Source organism: Peromyscus eremicus, chromosome 13, assembly GCF_949786415.1.
Source record: "Peromyscus eremicus chromosome 13, PerEre_H2_v1, whole genome shotgun sequence".
NCBI classification, from domain to species: Eukaryota; Metazoa; Chordata; class Mammalia; order Rodentia; family Cricetidae; genus Peromyscus; species Peromyscus eremicus.
In genome coordinates this window covers 18085849-18111864 of record NC_081429.1, presented here as the reverse complement: position 1 = coordinate 18111864, position 26016 = coordinate 18085849, and the positions used below count along the sequence as shown (strand labels likewise).

The following is a 26016-nucleotide window of genomic DNA, read 5'->3' as shown; positions in this document are numbered from 1 at the left end:
CTTTGATCGCCCCGCCACGTTCATGCTGGAGAAGTATTTCTTGGAAGAGGTGGGTCTGGAACCCTTACTGCTTCAATACGTACAGCATCCTTAGTCTGAGCTTCCGTTTAGTAAAAGCGATGATTGTGTTACCTACTAAGTTAAATGGTTAAAGCTGATGAAATTCAGGCTAAGAAAAAAAAAAAACACAACATCATTGAGTAACATTTTGCACTGTTATAGCAAGGATGAGATTATTTGTTTCAAGGGCCTTGAAAATGCTCAATAAATACATGTTTCAGTAGCCATTATATTCCTGACTACTATTACCACCGTATGTCTCAGTTAACTCTTTGCAATGATAATTTCTCTTAAAGAAATTACTATCAAAGAATCTATTGATATCAAGAAAAGGTATAAATATCAAGGAAAGTAAACATTTAAATTAAAAATGTAAAGAAAGCAAGCGTTATAAAATATAAAATATTTTCCAGTAGCATGTTGCTTATTTCTGGTTTAAGATTACATTACAAAGATTATAATCATAAAGACAAAATTAAGATGATTTAGTAGTTTTCATTTTTATCGTGTAGATGCAATAAAGTATCCAAGGAAAATTCTTCAGTCTGTAAGTTACTACCTGAGACAGAACATAAAATTTCTTCTTATATTCAGACTATGTGATGAATGACTTTTTATTAAACAAATACAGTACAATTTCAATTCTCTGGAGATCAATTATCAACCAACTTCAACTAGAACACAAACCAAAAGCCTAAAAGTTATTAAAATACTTTGTGCAATCAAAATAGATACCACAAAGTTCATGCATAAATTTCTCTTTTGTTCTTAAATTTACATTATAAGAACTTAAAAAAAAACAACAACTAACGATGTCGGATTGGAAGAGCAGACAAGGAACATTGTTGGTGTGCTCCAGAAGCATGCCATCTTCAGGTCACTGCTCACACCTCTGAGGTCCCATGCTCTGCTGAGACTCAGAGGCAGCTGCTAACAGGTGGTACTTGGGATAAGAACTGTCCCCTTCGGCTGGAGTGTTTGAATATTTGAATTTCTTCTCTCTAGCTCTACCGTTAGAAGGTGCAGTCCTGAGGTGGGGCACATTCCTGGAGACAGGCCTTGGGAGTTCATAGCCTTGCCTCCTTACAGTCAAAGACGCGCGCGCGCGCGCGTGGGGTCTCTCATCTTCCTGCTCTGGCCAGCATGCAAGCTTGCTGCCACACCTCCCCACCATGATGAGTTGCTAAACTCCTGAACCATAATCCAAAACAAACCCTTCCTTAAATTGTATTTGGCCATGGTATTTTGTCACAGCAACAGAAAACTAACTAATACACTTAGCTTCTTGAAATCTTACAGTATTGGCCGTTTTGACCACAGCTCCTACCCTAGGAAAGATGCTTGTGATAGGATGCATTGTAGCCATGCCTCCTGTCCCGTAGCAGCCCTGCTGGTTACATCAGTAACATGCCAGCAGTAACCGCATTCTTAAAAACCTGCACCTTGACTTGTACTGGACCCCGCAATTTAAAATATTTTAAAGAAATCTTTTGTCCTTTATTCCTACAGAGTATATTCATGCCTCTGCCTCCTGAGTGCTGGGATTAAAGGCCTGTGCCACCCTGCAAGGCTCAAGACATTTGTTTTGGAGACTTGTGTTCCTGCAGTATGTCTATTACCCAGTTCACAGCATGGCCCCCGCCTTCTCCATTATCTCCCCGACACTGTTTATTTGTTTATTTAAAACATTTATTTATTTATTTATTTATTTATTTATTTATTTATTTATTATGTATACAGTATTCTGCCTTCATGCCAGGAGAGGGCACCAGATCTCATTACAGATGGTTGTGAGCCTCCATGTGGTTGCTAGGAACTGAACTCAGGACCTCTGAAAGAGCAGCTAGTGTTCTTAACCTATAAGCTATCTCTCTAGCCTGTCATTGTTTATTTTTAAGATCAATCTGACTACAAAGAAATTGGACAAAATGTTGTTATACCTGAGTTGCTATTAAACAAACAAACAAACAAAAAGCAATAGGAAACTGGGCCTAAAAAAGCTGAACCATGTAGAAAAGGAGAATGTGTTTTTGTTTTATGGAGGGAAATATTCCTGTGGATAACATGCAAACCAGGAGTATCTATGTAAATAACTCAATAAAGCAGCTTCCCCGGTTTCCTTGACACATAGGGGTCTGTTAGGCATTTGTCTTTCCTAGGAACCCTTCTGCAGTGGTTAGTCAACTTAGTACAGCAGATTAAACTGTGGCCAAGGGAAAGTTTGACTGGATCTAGTCAATGCTGCTTCAAAGGCATAAAAGAATATGTAAGTTTTGAGAAATATTTCTCCCCTAAATAGTTAAAATAAGAAACTTTGACAATTCCTGAATAATTTTTAACTGGTAAAATTGTTTATGTTGTATAATAGCGCACACTTTCAGTCACAGCATCTGGGATGTGGAGGTGGGTGGGTCTCCGTGAGTTTAAAGCCAGCCTGGTCTACAGAACAAGTTCCAGACCTATGCTCTGGACATTAAGGCCATGCTGGGGGAGGGGGGGTGCGGGGAGGGGGGGGAGAGGCGTGAAAGAGTGGAAAGCACTGATTTATTGTTTATTATTTATTAAACACTGCATTGCAGCCAGTGTCTTCTCCTCTGTGGAGTCCCATCTTCGCCACGCCACCAAATGAGTGAGAAAGCTTCATCCCACTTAATACAATTTCCATATGCAGAAAAAGCTGTAAATATTATGTAAATCTCATAAAAGCAATTAAAGCACACAATGCCATGCTTCATTACATCCGAAATATAGCTTATGTTCATGCATGTGATAATATATTCTTGGTGAAATAATTGAAAATATTGTGGGGTTGATAAGCCCTTCATTATGAGCAGATAGCAGCTATGTAAACTCTCTAATCTCCTGAGATGCTGTGCCGTCTCCAGAGAGACTTGCTTTAGTTGACATGTAATAAAATATGTTCTTAAAATTAACTACATTGCACTGTGTTAGTTCTCTGTGTGTACACCCTGTGGCTATTAAAGGGTTCTCTTTGAAAAGAGAGTGTCTGGGCCGTGGTGAAGCCATTATTTTGTATGCTAACTTAAATAATTAATTTTTGAAAAGAAATCCTGGGCAGACTATTTGTTAAATGAAAATATAACTTGTTTCTGTTTTTGTTTTTTGGGTTTTTTCGAGATGGGGTTTCTCTTTGTAACTTTGGAGTCTTTCCTGGAACTCACTCTGTAGAACAGGCTGGCCTCGAACTCTCAGAGATCTGCCTGCCTCTGCCTCCCAAGTACCGGGATTAAAGGCATGTGCCACCACCGCCTAGCCGAAAGGTAACTTTTTAACATCATGTTTATTGACATTTATTGAAATCTACGATAAGCTAAGTTGTTTCTAAGTGAGCAGCTTGTGTCATTACATCATTTACTGTTTGGAGCAGAGAGCTGCAAGTCAGTGTGAGCTAACCTAGGGTTAGGACAAGAATGGTCACACACACACACACACACACACACACACACACACACACACACACCATTTATATGTCATATGATTCAGGATATCTGATCCCCCTACCTTCTCCCCCTGACTGCTGGGATTACAGGTGTGGGGGTCTCTGTGCCTAGTGTGTGTAGTTCTAAGAATGAAACCCCGCCCACTGAGCATGCTAGACAAGCAGTCTGCCACTTGAGTGGCAACAGCAGCTCCCCGAGTATATTTTTTAGTGGCATTTGAAGTTTTCCACCCGGTAAAGCGTTTGACCATGCAGTACACTTACTGTCCAGTACAGTAGCAGCGGACAGCCGTGGCCACACAGGGCTGCTGAGCACTGTAATGTAGCTGATCCCAGTTTAGAAGTGCAGCATGTGTAAGGCATGTACTAGATTTATTTTTCACCCAAAATATACAAAAAGGATGTAAAAGATCATGTATAACTTACATTGCTTACATATTGTAATAATATTTTGATTTACTGAGCTAGATGCATTATTACAATTTTTAAGCTTCAGTGAATTCATAGTTCTTATACAGTCACTTTGGGGAGCAGGAGTTTTGCTTAGTACCTTTAGTTTCTTACTGTCTGAACAGTTCTTCCACATAATGTGTGTAATGCACACAGATAACTTTCCGGCGCGTGTGGCTGCTCTGTGTTGTGTGTGTATGTGCTGGAACAGTGAGGGGGAGAAGAAAATCACCTGATGCCTTCAGCTGGGGAAGTTTGGTTTTTCTGCAACCATAGCATTTCAGAAAACTAAAATGTTTACAGCCTGCTTTTTTTTTTTTTAACTTTCAAAGCTATTATCACCAAGGATAAATTGTATTTCTCATACTAATAATAGTGTGTTTATAACTGTATATATAAATATTTATGATATTACTGATTTGAGGACACTGTCAATCATAGTCACTTCTCTTGAAGGAGTCTCTCCCTGGACCTGAGAAGCCGTTGGCTGAATTAATGCCTGTTACATATATTGTGAGTAGATGATGGGCAAGCAAGTGGAAGCAGAAGACTTTCATAAAAGTTTATTACATTTAAGCCAAACTGAACTCACCCAGTAAAATGCGAAGAAAATAAGTCCTGGTAAGACATTTAGTTTTTACAAAAATAGTCTCTTTACCAAAAATTCCCTCCTTCATATAATACCAGGTGTTTTCTTGTTTGTTTCCAAATATCTTAAATAAAGGTATTTAGCATATGTAAGGTGTTAGTTAAACAATACGTACTTCAGCCGAGCGGTGGTGGCGCACGCCTTTAATCCCAGCACTTGGGAGGCAGAGCCAGGCGGATCTCTGAGTTCGAGGCCAGCCTGGGCTACCAAGTGAGTTCCAGGAAAGGCGCAAAGCTACACAGAAAAACCCTGTCTCGAAAAACCAAAAAAAAAAAAAAAAAAAAAATATGTACTTCAAATATGTTACGAAGGAACAGTTTAAATTACAGAAACTATTGAAAATGATTGAGGATGTGGGGGGACTTTTCTAGCAAATCAATTTCAATTCCTGTATTTTTTATTCACTAACAAAAATATTGCACTAGTTGACAAAATAGTAAAATACACCCAGTTGCATAAAATTTACATGTTAAAAATTGTGCATTCTTCCAAGCACTATCGTAAATCTCGGAGCCAAGAACAGCAGACTAACTGGGAAGGTGTGGTTAGTTACTAGTTCTCCTTGCATTTGCTTCCCAGAGTGCACTGCTCAGCCTCATGCCGGGCCGTTCTCTCGTTTCTTTTCTTTTGCTTTTGACCAACAGTACATACCACATGTTCCATTCAAACTTCACAGAAAGCAAATCCTAACTTCTAAAACTGAGGACAATCAGGAAAGGCCATATAGTTCATGAACTCTTCTTTCTTATCAATTAAAAATGGTTGTGGCCACGTGGATTTATATAAGACAATTTTTAACATTTTTTAAATTTTAATTTATTTATTTTATATCCTGATCACAGTTTCCCCTCCTTCCTCTCCTCCCAGTCCCTCCTCCCTCCACTCTGCCCTTCTCCCCTCCCCCCTCATCTACTCCTCCTCTGTTTCTGTTCAGAAAGGGACAGGGCTCCCATGGGTATCAATAAAGCATGGTATATCAAGTTGCAGAAAGACCAAGCTGGACAGGGCAACCCAGTGTGAGGAATGGGTTCCCAAGAGCCAGCCAGAACATTAGGAGCAGCCCCTGCTAGGAGTCCCACATTGTTAGGAGTCCCACAAGAAGACCAAGCTATACAACTGTCACATATATGTAGAAGACCTAGGCCAGTCCTAATCAGGCTCCATGGTTGTTAGTTCAGACTCTCTAAGTTCCTGTGAGTCAGGCTAATTGTTTCTGTGGGTTTTCTTGTAATGTCCTTGACCCCTCTGGCTCCTCTTCCTCCCCTCTTCAGCAGGATTCCTCATGCTAGGCCTAATGGTTGGCTGTGGATCTCTGCATCTGTTTCCATCAGTTACTGGATGAAGACTGTCTGATGACAAATGGGGTAGTCACCAATCTGATCACAGGAGAGGGTCAGTTCAGGCTCCGTATCTACTATTGCTAGGAGTCTTATCTACGGTTGTAGATTCGTGGGAAGTTCCCTTGCATCAGATTTCTACTGATCTGGAAATGCACTCCCCATTTCCGGTCATCTCCTTCATTATTCTCCCCCTCCATTAAGGTTTATTTTTAATTTATTTGTGTGTGTGTGTGTGTGTGTGTGTGTGTGTGTGTGTGTGTGTGTGTGTGTAAACTTATGAATACAGGTCCCTCCTTAGCCCAGAGGGTTTGGACTTCCTGCAGCTGTAGTTACAGGTGGTTGTGAGCCACTCTGTGTGTGTGTTAGGAATTGAACTCAGGTCTTTTGCAAGAGCAGTACATGTGCTTAACAAGTGAGTCATCTCTGCAAACCATGTAAGAGAATTTTTTAAAGGCAAAATGATAGGGAAAGGGATAGAGAGATTGTAGGATGGTAGCACATTTTTAGAGAACGTCTGGAGACATGGTAACTATTGGAGCAGAACGGGGTTCACTATCAAAGCTATCATGGAAGGCTTTGGATCCACTTGGAACCCTGGGTGGTAAGGTAAAAGTATCTTTAGGTAACTGGTCATTTGACAAATATACATCCAAATGAGGCCAAGAGGAAACGGTGACAGAGTTGATGGCAGTCAATAAATAAGTCATCATGAATGTTATTTACACAGATAAAAAGCAATTGCATCCTTGAAGAAGAAGAAAAAAAGAAAGAAAACCACTTTCAAGTTGAGTGGGCCTCAAAATGCCCAGCTCCATGTATGATTAGAAATCTGTGTGGAGGTGCCTCATTGTGACATTTCAGATCAAGAATGAAATGCAGATTCTCAAGCTGCCTATGGAAGAATCATAATTCTCGTGCAGATCTGAGATGACAGGGGCCCAGGCTCTGAAACCATCAGCGAGGGAAACCGGGAGACTGGGAAACAGCACCTTCCACACTCTGAAGAAATGGTTTCACCCGGAAATTCTGTACACTCCGCAGCTGTTCACTGTGCAAGTGAAGCAGATTTGCTTTGAGATCTTTAGGGACTCAGATTTGATTACCCCCGAACACTTTAGAAGATGTTTATCTTGAGAGGAGATAAGCCTCAGTGGGGTAAGACAAGGTATGTGTAAAAGCTAGGAAGCAAAATGTAAGGGACTATTTGGGGGAATGTTTACCAACGTAAATAAGATAGGAGTCAAAACCACCTAAAATTGAGAAATGGAGGTTCCTTATAGCATAGCCAAGTAGTGAACAGTGTTTACATAGTCGTTATTTTTTTTCTCTTACTGAAAGTGAGGGCAAAAACAATTTTATTCATCTTTTTTACCCCCTTGTTATGTTATATATTTTATTCATCTTTTTTACCCCCTTGTTATGTTATATGCAGTACTCATGCAATAAATATTATTAAATTTAACACAAAGATCAATAATTTTCCAATAATTTCAACTTTATTTAACTTTGTGAGCAGAAATACCTTGGGAAATATTTGTAGTTAACATAAAAAAAGAGTATCCCCACGGAGAAAAGTATATCCAACAATTCTTTGATTAGAGTCTTGAATCTGAAGAGATAGGAATGCCAATTAGGGTCCCACTTTCACAACCCATAAATATTATAGAAAAAAATCTCCTGCAGAAGGCAGACTATGCTGAGAAGCCATCTATATCATCTACCTTCAGTTGGGGGAGATGTAAGAAATGATGTGGATAAAAGAGAGAAGACAAGAAAGTTCCAGAATTCCACTCAGAATGACCCCCAACAGTTCAGATGTTCAATGTCACATAACTTCTTGAACAGAGAAACCTGAGAGGATGTGCCAGGAAAAATAAAATAATAGATCTCTGCCAAAGACACCAGACAGAGGACTTCCCTAGCAGCCACTGTGGTCAGCTCTGGCTCACTGATCTCCTCGTCCCATGATTACCACAGACAACCATTTCCAGTCAGTCAAAGAAGACACACATTGAACGGAACTATCACAGGATCCTTTACGGTGTCTGTGACCCAGCATTCATGTGAAAGTATTATTACTGGGGGTGTGAGGAGGAGGGGGAGGGGCCTGAGAGCAACAGAGCGAGAGGGAAGCCCGGAGATCCTGTAGCTCAAGAGTTCTGAATACATTTAAAAAAAAATTAAACCCTGCAAAGTTCCAGGAAAATAAATCACTACAGAATTATGAAGACATATTTTGATAAAGATATTGATCCTGAGAGACAAAGGAAAAGCCATATGGCTTCCAGACATTAAAAGCAAGACACATATGGAGGGGAAGAAATCAGGTCAGACATATTGCTTCTGCACAGTAACACAGGGTACCTGTTTATAAAGCTCGGAAGATAAAAATAGGCGTGACTCCCAAATGCAATATTTAGCCATGTTATTGCTTAAGCATAAGGGTAACAGTCTTTCTCACACATGCAGGAACTTGGGGAGTATATGTGGAGGCTTGCTTTAGAACAGATCTTTAAATGATATCATCTAGCCACTCAAGGGATTAATCAAAATAAAGATCCGGGGACTAAAGTTGTGGGCAAACTTATGGTAAGTATTTTGTATTTAGTCCACTCAAATGTGGAACCGGAGAAAAACAGCCGTAAGAATTGTGATTACAAAAGCAGACAGGAACATCAGAACCCAACAATTTTCAACTAATAATATAGCTGACAAGTACAGGGAAGGGGGAAAGCTGGTCGGCTTCCCCACCCTTCCTGAGGAGGCATCATGAAGTCTGTCTGAAGTTCACGTGAAGGATGCTTACAGTCATTCCAAGTATTTAATATTTTCCTTAACCTTTTAATTTATGTGAGCTTTTTTTTTCTTTCTTTCTTTTTTAGACAGATTATTATGTAGCCTAGGCTGAGGAGCCTCTTGCCTCTGCCTACCAAGTGATGGGATTTATAGGAATGTACCACTAGGCCAGAACTAATTCTGTAGGTTTTTAAAAAGAATTATCTCTCATTGTAAATTCTAGAATTCTTTCTCTTGTGGTTCAGTTTCATTGTTTTGGTTAAATACAAAGCAAAAATTGGTCATGTATTTTTTAAAGGCACATATAATCACAATGAGTGAGGTTGTGTTTGTTGTTTGATTTGTGTGTGTGGATAAGGTGCTGAGAAAATGCTGGGAGGGATTCCGCTTTTGTAAACAACGACTGAGGTGTCTGAAGCCATTGAACTATGAACACACTTGATCTACTCTGACTTCAGAAGCTAAGCAGGGGCAATATCAAGTGTCTCATAATTTCCTATAAATGTTATCGTTCTTTGGGAGTGAATAACACCTACTTAAATACAATATAAAACCAGAACAAAGAAATATATTGACAAAAATGAGGTAACCCCCTGTATCAGTCACTGTTGTATCACTGTGAAGAGACACCATGAAAGAAGAATGCTTCTTATGAAAGAAAGCATTTAACTGTGGGCCCGCTTACAATTTCAGAGGTTTTATCCATTATCGTGATGGTGGAGAGCATGGAGGCAGACATGGCAGGGGCTGGAGGAGTAGCTAAGAGCTCTGTACCTGATCTGTAAGCAGAGAGAGACACAGAGAGAGACACAGAGACAGAGACACACACACAGAGAGAGAGAGAGAGAGAGAGAGAGAGAATGAGAGAGAGAGAGAGAGAGACTGGGCCTGGCATGGGCTCTCCAGTGACACACTTCCTCTAACAAGGCCACACCTCCTAATCCTTCTAATCCTCTCAAATAGTGCCACTCCCTGGTGACTAAGCATTCAAGTATATGAGCCTGTAGGGGGCCATTCTTATTCAAACCACCACACCCCCAGAATAAAAATTGTAAACTAACATGGTAAGCTTTGAAAAGGACAAAAACAGTATCTCCAGGTTGCCATGACAGTCTCTTTAGGGAACTCCCTCCAGAACAGGTGGACTCCGATTTTATCAAGCGAGACATCTTTAGATGTCTGTGCCTGAGCCTGGAAACTCTGGTTTGGGGCACATGCCAGGAACCGGATGGCAGCCCTCAAACTGCACCCAAGCAAGGGAAACTGAGGTTTGGGTTTTTTGTTTGTTGTTGTTGTTTTTAACCAGAAAGTAGCAGTGGATCCCAGGCAGGTAAAAACTGCCAGCGTCCATCACCTCCACCTCCCTTTAAACTCCTGGCCAGATCAGCCCCTCTCCTGCTCAGTGTGCCACAGGAGGAATTAGCTGATGTAGTCTCTTTATCAGATCTGTTCCTTCCTTCCTTTCAGAATAATTACAGCCTGCTTCTTTGCTGTCTCATGATACTGATTATTAGCTAAAGCTAATTCATCAGCTGGATATAGGTGAGACACCTTTCTCTATCTTTCAGGAAAAGCTTAGTAAATTATTTGTCATTCTCCAACCCGAGAAATGTTCTCCCTGTAAGTAAGAGTTTATTAGATACCGTGAGAGGTCCTTGGGTTCAGCCATTTTCTGTCCCAGCTATAATTAGAAAGCTAGACAAATTATATCAACTCTGTGGGTAAAAATCCACACAGATACTCTTTTTAATAAATCCAATTTACTCTATTTGCTTGGTATTAGCAACTGTTAATGTTCTGTCCAAATTCCTTTCCTTCCTTGTTGAAGAGCACTATATTGGTACAGCCAGTCCATACAAATGGATAGTTAATTACCCAGCACAGAGGGCTATGTGATTCATCACTGCAGTGTGGAAGTAAATGTTGCCAATTGTCAGCTTTTTCCAAACTACATAGCGTTATATAGTTTATGTCCCAATCAATGGTGGCAAAGTAGCAAAAAGGAAATACTACCTAGATGTCAGGGACTCATTAAACAGATCAGTCTGGACTCCTTTTCTCAGTGATTTCTAAACCTGGCTGTGTACCACAATCATTTGATGATACAGAAAAACATTGAAAAGACACAGCACCTGTTCACTAACCACAGAATCCGAATATTATGGGCCAGGGAATGAGGCAAGATTTTGCAGACTCTGGAGTTTATTGGATTTTGGAGTGTCCCCTACAAGAGTAATCCTAGAGTGTCTTACTCTTCCACATTTGGGAAAATATATTACTGTGTAGGTACACCTCTGGGACCCAGGCCCTGGTAGTGCAAGGATAAGCGTGTGTTTGTGTATCTTTCCTGTGATCCTCACAGGTGAACACACTGTCGTGAGCAGATCCAGGACTGGGATCCTGTCATGTGATCCCTGCACTGATATTCTCTGCAGTTGGTCTTTCTTTCCTTTCTGTATCGTTTGGACTTCCATGACCATGACAAAGGACCTGCCATTAGTGACCAAACAGGAGGAAAAGAGGTCTGGGATCATGGCTGTTTCAGCCCCAGACATTCAGCTTGCCACATTTCTGGGCCTGTGGGGAAGGAGAGCATTGTGGCAGAAGGAGCTGCTCACCTCATGGTGGCTGGGAACCAGGGAGAACCTGTGTGGGTCCAGGAAAAGGCAGCCTCCAGCAAGGCACCGCATTGACCTATTTCTTCTAAGTAGGCCCCGCCTCGTGATGTTGGCTGAACCATCCAAACCAGCGCCACTAGCTGGGGACGAAGCCTTCCATGAAGAAGATGTGAAGGGACACCTCATTTCCTAGCCACAGCACACGCTTCTGTTTGGTGCTTACTCTGTTTATTCTTTTCCAACCTCTTATTCCTTTTATGTTTCCTCTTGTTTTTTAAACTTACAGTTTGGTTCCCAATAATGGTATGCATAGGCTTCACTTGTGGACTTGAGGGTTACTGATAGACGAACAGACATATTAGAATGTAAACTGGTGGTGAATGGGAATATTCCAAAGAAAATCAGAAACAAAGATAATACAGACAATGTAATGCTCTCTGTTTTCTCGGGTTCTCCACCAGACCACAAAAACTCAAGTGGAAATACTTTGAATTTCTTTCTTTTTTTTTTTTTTTTAATTTTCTAATGGCAGAGACATACCCATAAGGAAAAATTACCAGGAAAATTCACACTCCAGGGGAGCCCATCACAGATGCTGTGGTTGTGGTGAGCCACACTTTCATGCTCAGTTTTGGTTGATGTGCAACCGTGCTTTTACCATGTGATTCCCAATGGTGTGAGGGGTTGAGTATTGACACCAGTAAGTAAGTGTGTTTGTCTGGAGCACTCTACACTCAACAGAGCTCTTTGTTTGGTGTTCTAGTAAACTCAGTGAGCCGCTTAGCTGTAACCCTTTAAGCTCTGCCTTTTTCTTTGTTTTTGTTTTTCAGAAAAGCCTAATTCAGTTGAGTGTTTTTTGTATTACCCTGTCGTCTCCCCAAAGGCATCTCCAGTCACCATACTGGCGGACGTACTAAAGCTGCCCAGTTAGGATTTTAAAAATGGAAGAGTGAATACGGACTCTGCAGGACAACAAAACCCTTCCTGGGTGCATGCAATTGCGATGTACACTTTTAAATAAACAGGTTATAGAATGCTAACAAACAAAGTCTTTATGTGGCTCAGTGAGGGACTGATGCCACTGAGCCTGTTCTCACTCCGTTGTTCATATGCAGTAGAAGAAACCTGTGTCTTCTCAGCAACACAAAGACACTTAGACACACATGGACACAAAGAACAGCTTGGTAAAAATCCATGTAAGAATTTTTTTGTCTAAGTGATATTTTCTTTTTGGCCATTTTTAAAATGTATTTAGCAGTACTGTAGATTAATATAGGGCCTTGCACCTGCTAAGCAAACACCACACAGCACTGGCCTTCTCCCACAACCCTGTGCTTTTATTTTGAGACAGGGTCTCACTAGGTTGGCCAAACTGGCTTCAAACCCACTGTGTAGCCCAGGCTGCCTCAATCTCATGATTCTCCTGACTTCACTTCCAGAAGAGTTAAGATTAGAAGTATATGCCATCATACCCAGCTCTTTGGACATTCTTAAAAACTCCTTTTCTCCTCCCACCCAACCCCCCGCATCCAGTCTGCCAGCACATGCCCCTGTTCTTACCTTTGCAGTCTGTTCAGAAGTCAGCCCTTCCCTTCACCTTCATCTCTGCCATGCAGCCCATCCATTCTCACTTCCTGCTTGGAAAATGGCAGTGGCCTCCTCCTCAGGACCCTGCTTCTCTTCTTACCCCAGCCCAGAATCCAGAGCAGCCTTTGATAATTGGGTTAATTACATCCGTCCTCTGCCACATGTATTCCACTGGATTTCTGTTTCCTTTAGAGCCAAAGTCAATACTGTTAAGTGACCTGAAAGATGATTTTTCCCACTCTTTTGTCTTTTCGTTAACTTGGTGATCTCATCACAACTGGTCTCTCATCTCTCTGGAACAGACCAGCCTTCCTCTCGTCTCATGAGCTTACTTTGAGGTCTGACCTGCATGGATGCCTTTCTCTTAAATATCTGTCAGGCTCCTCTTTCATGCTTTGCTCATATATCAATTTCTTTGTGAGGCATTGGAACACTCCCACCCTTGGTTTCTTTTTAATTTCCCCCAAACAGAATCACCACATGACAAATGATATATTCTACATAATTTAATGGAAGCTTTAGTAAGGCAGGAAATTGACCCCTTATTCGTAGCCCCTAAAACAATATCTGGCACATAGTAGGCACTCAGAATCTGTTGAAAGAAACAAGGGAGTGTGTCCACTCTGCTTTTCCTCTGCCTCTACTTCAGGAAACCCCTAGTGTGTGCTGGCTTGCCTGACGTGTGTGTCTCCACCAGCCTCTGTGCCTGCTCATCCTACTCTGCTCACATGGGCTCACACAGATGTTTGTAGCTCACGCCCACTGTCTTTAGGGTCAGTCTGGAAAATTCAGTTCAGAAAGGTAAGCAGACATTAATGTTCTTCTCCACATTAGTGAATTAACATACCCTAAGCCTGAATTCACTTCTCATAAAGTGAAGAAATCTCATATAATGTCAAGATTTTGAAAAGAATATGTAATTCTTTGATATATGTATTTATGCAGAATTATTGAACCAGGGATTTTATAGTCTCTGCTAATGTTAGAGTGGTAACTTTTTTTTTCTTCTTCTTCTTCTTCATTTTGAATTCTAAAATGTAATAAGAGGATTGTCAGGGGAGCTGAGAGATCCTCTCAAAGGTTGATTGTACAAGACATGCCACCACTGGAACTCAGAGCAGGGTATCAGGTTGACTCTAAATACACCCCTCTCTTAGCCCATTCTGGGAGTCAGGTATATAGGAATAGTTTCTACATGTGCCGCCATATTTGTGTGTTTCTGCCTGGGAAACAGTGTATGTACGTGGGTTAAAATACAGCACTAATCCTTGCTCTCATGCATTAAACAACTTCCTTTTTTAAAGAAAAATCTTCACTTGAACTTATTCTTTTTACCAGCTTGTTTACCTGAAAGGAAAGGAAGTAGATGCAACCTATCAATAATGCTTGCATCTCCGTCTCGGGACGTGAAGGACAGGAGAATGCCTTGCCAGAGAAGTCAGAGGTCACAGCAGGCTTGCCCTGTGTGATCCAGGCTTGCATACTGCTGCTCTGAGCTCTGTACAGAGCGATGTAAAATTGATGGCCTGAGGTGCAGCATCGTTAAAATAGGAGACAATTTTGTTTTCAGATTCTAGTGTTAGCCACAATTGTCTGGCAGTTTGTCTTATTATGTGGATTTTGTACTTGATTTGCAAAGATCCCAGGTCCCTAACTGAAGCATATTCCACATCTTTGGAGTGTCCTCTACATCCTTTATCACCCTCCTCTTTAACTTGCCTGTTTTAAGATTCCTGTTTCTGAAAGCAGAAAAAGTCTGTTTACCAGCAACTTCATTACATTGGAAATTATTTCTTCCTTAGAAGATTATTCTTTTATGTAGCCTAATAATTTAAAAGTTACCATCTACCTTCCCTTCTTTTTATTTAACCTAATTGATACCTATGTGTATTTATTACAGGATTTAAAAACAAAAATGTACGATATCGTGAAGAGATGCACAAAATCGTTCCTCCCTGGGAAATGACAGTTAAAACCCACCCCCACCACATGCCCACTGGAGTGCTATTGTCAGGCACATTTATTAAGTAGTGTCAACAGTGTGAACAGACTGGAACCGTTACACACACTGGCGGGAATGCGAAGTGGTGTGGCAACACTGGAAGCCACTTAGCTAGGGATTCCATCCCTGTGTGTGCATTTCCCAAGAGAAGTGGAAACGTATGTCCGCAGAAACACGTAAATGCTGATGTCCACAGCTGCACTGCCCATAATAGCCCCAACACCCTGTAAACCACCTGAATGGAGTACCATACAGCACTGAGAATGAACATTTCATCCTACCAGCATAAACAACTATGTGACTGTACCGCACGAACATAACGAACAGCTAAAAAGCCAGAATGCGCTCTGTTGTCTAATTCTGTTTATATAAATTCTTAAAGTGGCCAGTCCATGATTGGAAGTCAGGATGAACCTTCTCCCTGCTGGGGAAGGGAGACTGACAGGCCTGGGTTTGGCGAGTGGGGCTGCCATGCTGTTCCTCATGTGCGGCTTTCTGCATTTGCTTTATAGCTATGAAAAATAATTGAAGTTTTCAAATTTTATTTTCAGAGATTCAGAGTTCCCAAGTAAGAGTATAGTCCAAATTCAGTGCACCAAAGTGTTCACAATGTACTTGAGGGGAGACGGGTGCATTGATAAGCAATTTTAAGACGCAGAAAGCCCTGCTATGTGCTGTGTTTGAAAGTAAATGCAAGGAAATGAGAAATACATATATTTACAAAAAACAGAATCAGAAAAACTTGTCCTAGCGTGCAGTCAGCATCTGCTAAACTACATTATACTAAGACTATGGTGGCGAATCAAAAGGACAAGGCACAAGGATATTAGAAAGTGTTGTTCGTAAACAAGTAGCTGCTGTGTGTGTGAGAGGACACATTGTTTTAATGTGTCAGAACATGGGTGTTATTTATAGCCGTCAAAGTGAGTGCTTTGTTTTTAGTTGACTGACTTTGCCAGAGTTGTAGGTCAGTCCGTCCAGTGCATCTCAGCCCTCAGCTGCATACCAGGATCCAAGGAGCTGTTACAACTTCTAAATCGGACCCTCCAGGGGTGGCACTTGGGCATCTGTGCTTTGAGTAGGAGCCCGTGATTCTCCTGAGCAGAGCAGCCAGGGTGAAGTGTAGTCCCTGTGGGTGGGGGAGTCTTCTCAGGGACCGTCAACACAACAACAAATGTCTCTGAAAGTGTCATTTCTTTGTTTTTGTAGCCTGTGTGGCTTCCACAGAGACGGGCACTTTCTCATATTTATCTCTTTGTAAGTGTGCCAAGAAATTTCTTTACAAATGGCTTTCATCCAAGTATTACATGAAAGACGTTAATCCTGCTGTTAAATTTTAACCCCTATCCTTTCAAGCATGAGGGCATTTCTGATTTTATTAGAAGCGCCCAGCTCTGTGGCGGGAGAGAGAGCTAAGAAGGATATGTAGCATCTGCAGGGTCCTCGTTAACGTGCTGGTATGACTCACCCTCCTCCCAGGAGGGAAGATGTATTTTTAGTCCTAACATTTATATATCAGATCGTTTCACTTAGAAAATTTTAGTTCTCAGCTTAGTTCATTCATTTGTCATCTTTTGTGCATTTGTCCATGCTTTAAGTTATTATTTTGAAACAAACGCTAATTTTGCAAAAACCTTAAAAACAATAGTAGAAATCACATGCTGTATTCACCCAGATATCCCTAATATTGACAACAGATATAGCTGCTGTAAAATTATCAAAACTGGAGAATTAATGTTGAAAAAATGATATTAACTAAACTTATCTAAATGTTACTGGTTGTTTTTTAAAATGATTTATTTATCTTTATTTTATGTGTATTGGTGTTTTCCTTGCATGTATGTCTGCATAAGGGTGTCAGATACCTGGAGCTATAGTCACAGACAGTTGTGAGCTGCCATGTGAGTGCTGGGAATCGAACCCCGGTCCTCAGGAAGAACAGCCAGCACTCTTAACTACTGAGCCATGTCTCTAGCCACAGTCTTGCTATTTTTAAAGCTAATCTCCATGTCTGGCCCAGGATCCAGTCTCCTACTCTGCATTATATTTAGTTGTCGTATAATCTTGAGTCTCCTCTGGTTTGTGGCCAGGCGCTCACTTTTGTTGTTTCTTTGTTTGGAGTTTGATTTCTACCGCCCCCCGACCCTTTAGACAAGTTCTGGTGAGTTAATTTGTGAAACATTTCTCATTAGGGATTCTCTGAATGGGATGCTTACTCTTGTTGATTTCATTATTATGAATGTTAATTGTTACTGTGTGATGTGTGTGTCGATGTGCATCCACAGCACACATGTGGATGGAGGAGGGCGGCCTTGTGGGGTTGGTTCTTTGTTGTCACCTTTCCATGGCTTCCAGGAATGAAATTCAGATCACCAGGGTCACAAAGCAAGCCCCTTGGCTTGCTGAGCTATCTCACCGGTCCACGGTGTGATGATGTGATGTCTTCTTATGATGAGATGGAGATTGATTAGGTTATCAGGAAAACTGCAGAAATGACCAGGAGACACGTGTGTATGTGTGTGTGTCTGTTATGTATAGTTAACACTGATCAGGATACACAAGTGTGTGGGAATGTTATGTGTAGTTAACACTGACCGTGGTTTAAGGCTGTGTCTTCTGGATCTACCCACTGCAAAGTTAGTTTTTTCCGTTGGTAAATGAGGACCCCCTGAGTCCCGTATTTTTCCTTTTACAGTGTAAATAACTGGTTTGTGCGTCTATTGGTCTATCATGCCTATAATTATTGCCATAGTCTTTGCCTAATAATATTTCTTTATTTCTCTCATTGATTTACATTATTTAAATGCAATTCTTCTGTATGGACGGCCTGTTCGTTCATGCCTATTTATTTATCTGTTTATATCTGTGTGGATTTATAGATATATTTTGTATGAATTGTTAGTCAACACCATTGTATTTATTTTTGTGGTCAACTTGTTCCAGCTTTGACCATTGGCGTTCTCTCTAATTAGATGCTTTATCCTTTTGATGTAACTGCATTCTTTTTTAAATTCCATTTTTTTCTGACATCATAAGATGTTCCACACTTGGTTTTCTCTAGTTCTTTTTGTAAGAAATCACTTCTCTAGGAAGCCGATTCCTTTTATTGATGGATAGTATTTAGACAACAGCAAGTGCTCCTAATCCCTCTCAGCAAGAAGTGCCAAGGATGTGTGCATGTTTGCTAAGCCAGGCAGCCTCATCCACCATGTTTATTATCTGTTCTGAAAACTTGAGTTCATTCTAATAACTCGGACTCCTCTACACTACAAGGAGGTTCATTATAAACATCCTCCAGCTGTCCTTATTTGTAACTCCTTTAACAGTGAAAAGACTGCCTGCCATAATCTACCGTCCGAGATCACACAAAAAGTAGTTACTGAATTGCTAGCTCATAGTCTTAATATCCAATCAAAATGTTGTTTCCAAACCAAATTATTTCTTATATAATAATATAATATTATATATATATTTATATAATATATATTTATATAATATATATTTATAAAGTATGTAACTCTCATCCCATTTATTGTAGCTGCGTAATTCACCTGGGTTATGCTGTTCATTTTCAGAACAATTGGATTCATTTGTGATGGTATTCCTCTCTGAGTTCTCCACATTGATTTTTATTTTGGAAATGATGTAAAGCACTACGATAATTCAGAAAATCAAAGCTACAAAAAGAGGTAGTTGCTGGGCAGTGGTGGTGCACGCCTTTAGTCCCAGCACTTGGGAGGCAGAGGCAGGCAGATCTCTAAGTACGAGGCCAGCCTGGTCTACAGTGCAAGTTACAGAACAGCCAGGGCTACACAGAGAAACCCTGTTTGGAAAAAACCAAAAGCAAAAAAATTAAAAAAAGGCTGTGGCCTCCCTGCCTCATCCCCCACCCTACATCTCAGATTCTTCTCACTTTCTACCACGACTTGTCACATTACACAAATAAACAGATTTCTGTGTTTCCTTTCCTTTCTAGTGTATGAAAGATGGTAGCACACATATATATTGTTTTATACTTTTCTTTTTTTCCACTTAAATATCGAGAAACCAGTATGCATTAGCCCCCTGTCTATTTTTTTCTGTCTTTCAGTATTAATTACTGTGGGGTATCACAGTTTCTTCCATCACTTTCTTATATATAAGCACGTAGGTTGTTTCCTGTTTTTAAGTTCCAGTCAATGTACCAATAAATAAATTCATATGTAGTTTGATATTATTAGAACTGTATTTTCAAGGTAAACCCTCGAAGTGGAATTTCTTCGTCAAAATTCAGTGCATATGTCCTTCAGTCTTGCAGTCCTGTCTGCTGTCTCTGTGTCTCTGGAAATGTCTGCTAGTAGGTTCATGTTTACTCTTTATCAACATAGAAATTACTGAACAATTCTCATTTATTTGTGTAAAGTTCTTTAGAATGTAACTTTCTTCATTAATTGCATTCAGCACATTAAAAAAGTATATCGAATTTTCCTTAGAATTAGCAGTTAGTGTTGAATATTTTTTCAATGTTTATAAATACTGTTATAGTATGTCACCAGCCCCGATGTAAGTAGCAGTCACATATTTACAGTCACAGGCCTATGAACACAGGTGTAATTTACACATCATGGTCACCAGTGGAGAGTGTGCCGTTCAAGGACTTTGCGATGATGGGGTGCCTGAACACTCCCACAGTGAACACTCAGAGCTGTTCCTTTGCCTAACCTCTTAAAGTGGTTTTATTTTGTGGTACAAGGAGCTAGAACCCAGAGCCTCATTCACGCCAGGCAAATGCATTGTCACCAAGCTGTACCCCAACCTTTCCAGTTTTGAGATAGATCCTTCTGAAGTTGTCCAGGCTAGCCCTGGACCATGTAGCCAGGCCAGTTTAGCTTATGACCTTCCTGTCTAAGCCTCGCAGGTAGCTTGCCTTTCAGACCTGCACCAGCAGGCCCGGGTCAGACCTTTCTATTTTATATCAGCTGCTCCCTAGTGTGGTTTGCGGAAACACCAAACAAACTATGACATTTATGTAGCAAAAAGTCCCTTACATGCATTCTCTCATTTGAACCTGTGAAGTGGGTGAGACATACAGTCAATATCCCTATTATCTGGATGAAGAAGCTGTGTCTCACAAAAGTTAACTATCACCCGGAGGTCAGGCATCTACTAAATAGAGTAGCTAGAGGTGAAACCGACGTTATTTTAGATTACATTTTCACAGCTAGCTCAGGAACACAATGAAGAAGTTGCCAGAGGCGCCATAGATTTCAAGAGAGATAAATTATTTTATATATGTTTTGTAATCAAAATTTCCCATTAAGCCAGTGCCATCAACACAGACTAAATACTTGGCCATCCATAAGCTATAATATTTAGGTCTTGAGGAGTGTCGCAGGCTCAGTCTCCATCCCATCCAGATGTAACTGACCTCAGCCTGGGAAGCAGTTGCACCCCTTTGTTAGAGCTGGCCTTTGTGAACTTCTTAGCATGAGTTCTTTTCCTCTAAAATGCTCATTGTTCTGCAAGGCTGCAGGAGGGATTAAGGAGAATTCCATTAGGAACATCTTAGGTCCAGCTGGTACCCAACAACACATGCATCCTATCGTGATCAGTCCGCTCCCTGGAGAATACTTGTCACAGTTTAGAATTAGATTGACTTCCACATTTGTTTGCTTTAAACTGTATCTTCTAGACTAGCTCCGTGCTGCCGAGGACTCTGCTCTGCATGCTTTGTGTCTTGCCCCAGCGTCCACCATTGTTCATGGACTATTTCTTCAGTGACTCTTGCCACTTCTTTGAGTTTGTTTACCCGTCAGCCACAGAGTCCCTTTTCATCTCTCAACCTTTGAATAGGCTGTTTCCCCATCCAACAGACTTGCCCTTGCGCCTGCCTTTGCTTCCTCGGAGAATTCTGGGTAGTCCTTCGAGACCGGGCTTACCTCTTCTCTGAAGGCTTCTATGTCATCCTCCCACAATGAGGGCAGGGGCAGTGGTCACTTGCATATTTATAGCATGTTTAAGAATCCACTCTGTACCAGGCATGTGCTGGGTACCAGACATACTGCCCTCATAGCAAGCCGGTACTCTTAATGTGAGACATAGGCCATTAAAGAAGTAAATGCTGCTGGGCGGTGGTGGCACACGCCTTTAATCCCAGCACTCGGGAGGCAGAGGCAGGCGGATCTTTGTGAGTTCGAGGCCAGCCTGGTCTACAGAGCGAGATCCAGGACAGGTGCAAAGCTACACAGAAAAACCCTGTCTCGAAAAACCAAAAAAAAAAAAAAGAAGTAAGTGCTATTTCCAGGTGGAATAAAGAGCTGGGTGATGATTCTGATCACTTGAGATCTGGAAAACGAGAAAGAAGCGGGAATAGAAAGAGATGGAGAATTAGCATGATATTGTGACTGCTTACTTGGCTGTACTTTTCTACTCAGCCTCACCCTCGAGTCCACTCAAGCAGCCTTGAGCTCCGTGAACGTCTTTATCCCCAGCCCCTAGGCTCAGTAAGTCACACAGTAGTTCCTCCACCATTCTGATAGGATGTAGCCTGTTAGAATGATGCCATGCCCTGTGGTTCTAATGTGTAGATCTGATTAGTAGACAGGACTAGGTGCTGGCTCCCATCTTAAAATCTTGTTCCCACCTTTACTGTTTTTCAACATTATGAAAGTTATTCAATCTCTATCTGACTTGATTTGCTGATCTTTGAGGTGGTAATAAGAGACTCCACAGGCTTATTGTGAAGGTTAAATCAGATACTTAGCCAGAAATCCTAGTCCAGAACCTGACTTATGGAAAGTAGCCTATATGTTGTTGGTAGAAATGCTTTAGCATTCATGAGTTTTGCTGAAGAAATTAGCTATTGTCAGAATAATAAAGTTGAAGCCTGCCTTCAGTGAACAGAGCAAGAGCAAGACCAAAACCCAAACTAAATGCCCCTATTTGCCTGCAGTTGCTGCCGTTATTATATAATTTAATTTGGACAAGGGAGATAAAGCAAAGGAAAACTCCAGACACAAGTGACTCTGGAACCAGGTCCGCAGCTACTGTTGCCCCTTCATTTGCTTGTATGGCAGCCTGGGAGAGTGCCCGTGTCAGTTGAGTTACCTTTTTCTGGACGGTTCAGGACTCTGGTGCTCTAGCCTTAAGTCTCCAGCTGCTCACAATCTGCTGACCTCGGGCCTTCCTGCAAGTTCTGCCTTTTCATTGTCTAAACACCACAGTCGGAATACTTTGTTCTGGAAGGAATTTCATTTGTGCATCTCCTGCTTCCTTTAGCATAGGAGATCTTCAGGATATTGTTAACCAGTGAGAGAGAGGCCGATACCAGAGAAAAGAACAGTTTTCTTTCTTTTTTTAAATTCTTTTAATTTTTATTGGTTCTTTGTGGATTTCACATCATGCATGCCGATCCCATTTATCTCCCCATCCCGTCACATCTGCCCTCTGCCCTTGCAACTTTCCCCCTCCCCCCCAAAAAAAATTTAAAAGAAAAACCAAAGACCAAACATAATAAAAAAAGAGAGAGAGAGAGAGACAGACAGACAGACAGAAGAATCTCCACGTGGAAGCTGTAGCATTTGCCATTGAGTCGCACAGTTACCCTTTAGTCCATTCATCTTTACTTTCAATTGTTCATTGCCAAGAGTCATTGGAGTCATTGGTCTGGCTGGAGGCCGCTGGCTTCTGCTATAGGACTCTCACCGGGCTCTCACTGGGGCTCCTCTTGGACCTCCAGTTGTTGTCCTGTGTCATGGAGATCCTGCTGTTTTGGATCTGTAGGTTCATCCCCTTCACATGCTCCAACAGTTCCTTGATGAAGTGGACGCTGGAGTGTGACAACTCATAGCCCTGTTTCTAGACCTGGGTGGTAGCTGGGTTGGTCAGCCCGCCAGCTTTCCCTCATCATCACTACCTAGGAGAGCTCTCCAACACAGCCTCAGCTAGCTCACCCAATGCAGCCTGCAGCAAGGAGCAGGGGTGGGGGGTCAGTTTTCCTGCTCTCAGATCCTCAGGTCCGGGTCACCCACACTCACATCACTAGGGCCAGTTCTGCTGTTTTGCCCAGGAGAGGTGCAGAGCCCTCTCTCCGATTCCTGTAGGGGCATGCGAGGGTGGGGTCAGCTCTCCTGCTCTCCTGCTCTCAGGGATGGCTCACCTGGGCTCCCAACAACCAGGGTCAGCTCTAGTGTGCTGCCAATGTGGGGTGCAGGGCCCGCTCTCCTCTGTGCTGTAGCTGGTGTGGGGCAGGGTGAGTTCTCTCATTCTGATGACCCTGGGGCTAGATATCTCACCTGCCACAGATACCAAGAGGCAGAGGGGGGAGCATGGGGGGGTCAACTCTCCTGCTGTCACACCCTCAGACCTGTGTCCCTAACCACAGGGTCAGTCAGCTTTAGTGTGCTGCCTAGGTGAGATAGACTACACGCCTGTGGTGAGGGGCGGGGCATCTTTCCCAAGTGGGGGACAGCTTTCCCCTGAGGGGCACGGCCAGCTATCCCAGGGCCGATGAAAGGCGGGGCTGGCTCAGCAAAGCATGGTTCCAGTGACCCCCTGTGGGACCATGGCCCATGTTGGAACAGTTTTTCTTAAGTCGGAGACAGCAGTGGGAATAACTTGGGATATTGTTTCTACTACTACTACTGTTACATGCATGCAAACAGTTTAAAAGTGTTAATGAATACTGGTGTTATGAGGAACTTAAGAAAAATCTCTATGGTATTTTTAATTGAAAACACTGGGATCATGATTGTTGTTCTATGAACATTGGCTTCCTCTAAGTACTTTATTGCAGGATCCCTTGGGTATGAGTATAATAGCTTTTTAAAAAAATCACTGAGATGGTTTTCAGAGTTTTGACAAGTGGTGTTTCCCGGGTTTTATTTATTTACATGAGAAATGTATTCTGCCTTTCTAAATGTAGTCAGCACAGTTTGGAGAATACCTCCCACCTCTATGGTTCCAGAAATCAAACCATGTCATCATAATAAGGAAATAACTGGCAAACAATTGCTCTTTCCCTTTTAATGTCTGTGGCACTGCCGTCGGGGTTTTCATTCACCGATAATGCATCCTCACATTACTCTGGCTGCAGGTCTTAAAATCTGTTTTTTATGCTTCATAAATGTTAGAGCCGTGCTCACCTATCCAAACACACACCAGTCCCTGGAGAAGAGGAGCCCCGTTTGCTGATTGGTGGCTCCAGCAGAATGATGGGTTGGGGAGCTTTGCAGGGTTGACTAAAGTACATCTGAGACTCTAGCATGGGCATTTAGTAGTGGTGCAGTGGTAAAGAATCAAGAACACCAGAGATAACGGCATGGTTTTCAGAGGGCAGGCTCTTTTTATATATTAATAGAAAGATTTCTGATACGGAAAGGAAATTTGCCATAACAAATACATTCCCATTACTGTACTCTAGCCTGGCACCAATTAAATTAAACTATATGTATAATGTACTCTTAATTCCCAACAGCCCCAAGAAGAACTAATGTGAAAAGTATTATATGCTCTTACATTTTACAGGTTGTGAACAGATGGAAAAAATCATACTGATTCATAAAGAAATTTGCATGTAATATAGCACACCTCAAAATGGTGTTTATGTGGTGTGTGTGTGTGTGTGTGTGTGTGTGTGTGTGTGTGTGTGTGTGTGTTTTCTTTTAAAAAGTATTAGAGTTACCTTGAATGCAATTTTGATAGCACCTGGGCCTTTATAGTGCTCCATCTATAATTTACTGGTATTTATTTCTCCTGCAAATATGAATGCTTGAAGTATAGGTAACCTTGAAGTGAGTAAACTGATAAAAGATTGTGTTTCATGAAAGGGAAATTATGGATTGATTATTCACTGCACACAAGGGTTTGTCATAGGGCAAGCTTTCCTAAAGCATTTCAAATTTAATTTCGTTTATAAAACATTCATTTGCACACAGCATTTCAGGAACAAGTTCAGTGAGGAGATGAGCTCAGCAGTCATCGTTGGCTGGGGGTAGGCCCCTTCCACTGCGCACATAACACTCTCTCTCTCTCTTCCTCCCGGCAGCCCTGATCGCCATTGGGCGGTACAGCGTGACCATAGAGACGGTGGATGTTGGATGGTGTAAAGAAATCACAGATCAAGGAGCCACCCTGATTGCACAGAGCAGCAAATCCCTGAGATACCTGGGGCTGATGAGATGTGATAAAGTAAGATGGACTTGTTTGCTTTCTGCATGTAGTTGCTATAGTAACTAGCTTAATGCCACATTCTCTTCCTCCATGCCCATGCACACCGCTAGCCATGCATTTTTTGCCCTGGTTTGCTAAAGTAATCCGGAATTATTTTTGTATTTCTGATTAATAATGGATTTTTGTACTTAAAAAGGGGAGAAGGCAATCACCCAGTGTCATCATAGAATTTAGCTTTCTCTTCCTAAGTCCATAGAACAGAATTTAAAAGGCTGTATGCAAACTGCTGTTCATACGGTTTAACAAATAAAATTCTAGATTTTAAATTCCCTGCAACAGTAAAGTGTCAGATTGGCTTTTCATATGTGTTCGTTCCTTCTCCACATGTATGTGTTCTGGCCATTGGAGGCAACAAGGAACCAATTTGTGTCTCCCTGCACATCAGATTGTCTCTCCTATCACATGCTGTGAAATAGCCCCGGAGGCCCAGCCAGTGTTCCTCGGAGCTGTCCATTGTCAGGGCTTGAGCATGAGTTTAAGAATGGTACTGCACTTAACATCTGAAGACTGGGAAGGAAATGGGGAACATCTGTACAGACTCTGAGCCCTGAGTAGATGTTGTCTCCTTTGCAGCTCCCATGAATTCCCTCTAACAAATCAAAGAGTTAGTTCTGTATCTGCATTGCCGAAGTGAGAGGGCAGAGGCAGGAATCTCAGACACCTGCAGAAGGTACTCACCCAAAGTCTCTCAAGTCTGATTCTGACATTTCGAACATGCCAGAGGCAGCCTTTGGCCAGGAGGCTGCTTGCTTTGAAAAGGTGTGCCTCGAGGTGTGCTTGCCATGTGCTTACCATGCAAACCACAGTTTACATGTCTGTGCCACTTCTGCAGTGATGATTAGGAA

General features: G+C 41.7%; 1 protein-coding gene across 1 annotated transcript in view; it reads left to right on the top strand.

The window, feature by feature from the left end:
• Fbxl17 (F-box and leucine rich repeat protein 17) overlaps positions 1–26016 on the top strand; it is a 449538-nt gene that overhangs the window by 403115 nt on the left and 20407 nt on the right. The window contains exon 8 of the mRNA XM_059277888.1: positions 24987–25129. Within this exon, the coding sequence (XP_059133871.1) occupies positions 24987–25129 (143 nt within the window). The remainder of the gene's footprint in view (positions 1–24986; positions 25130–26016) is intronic.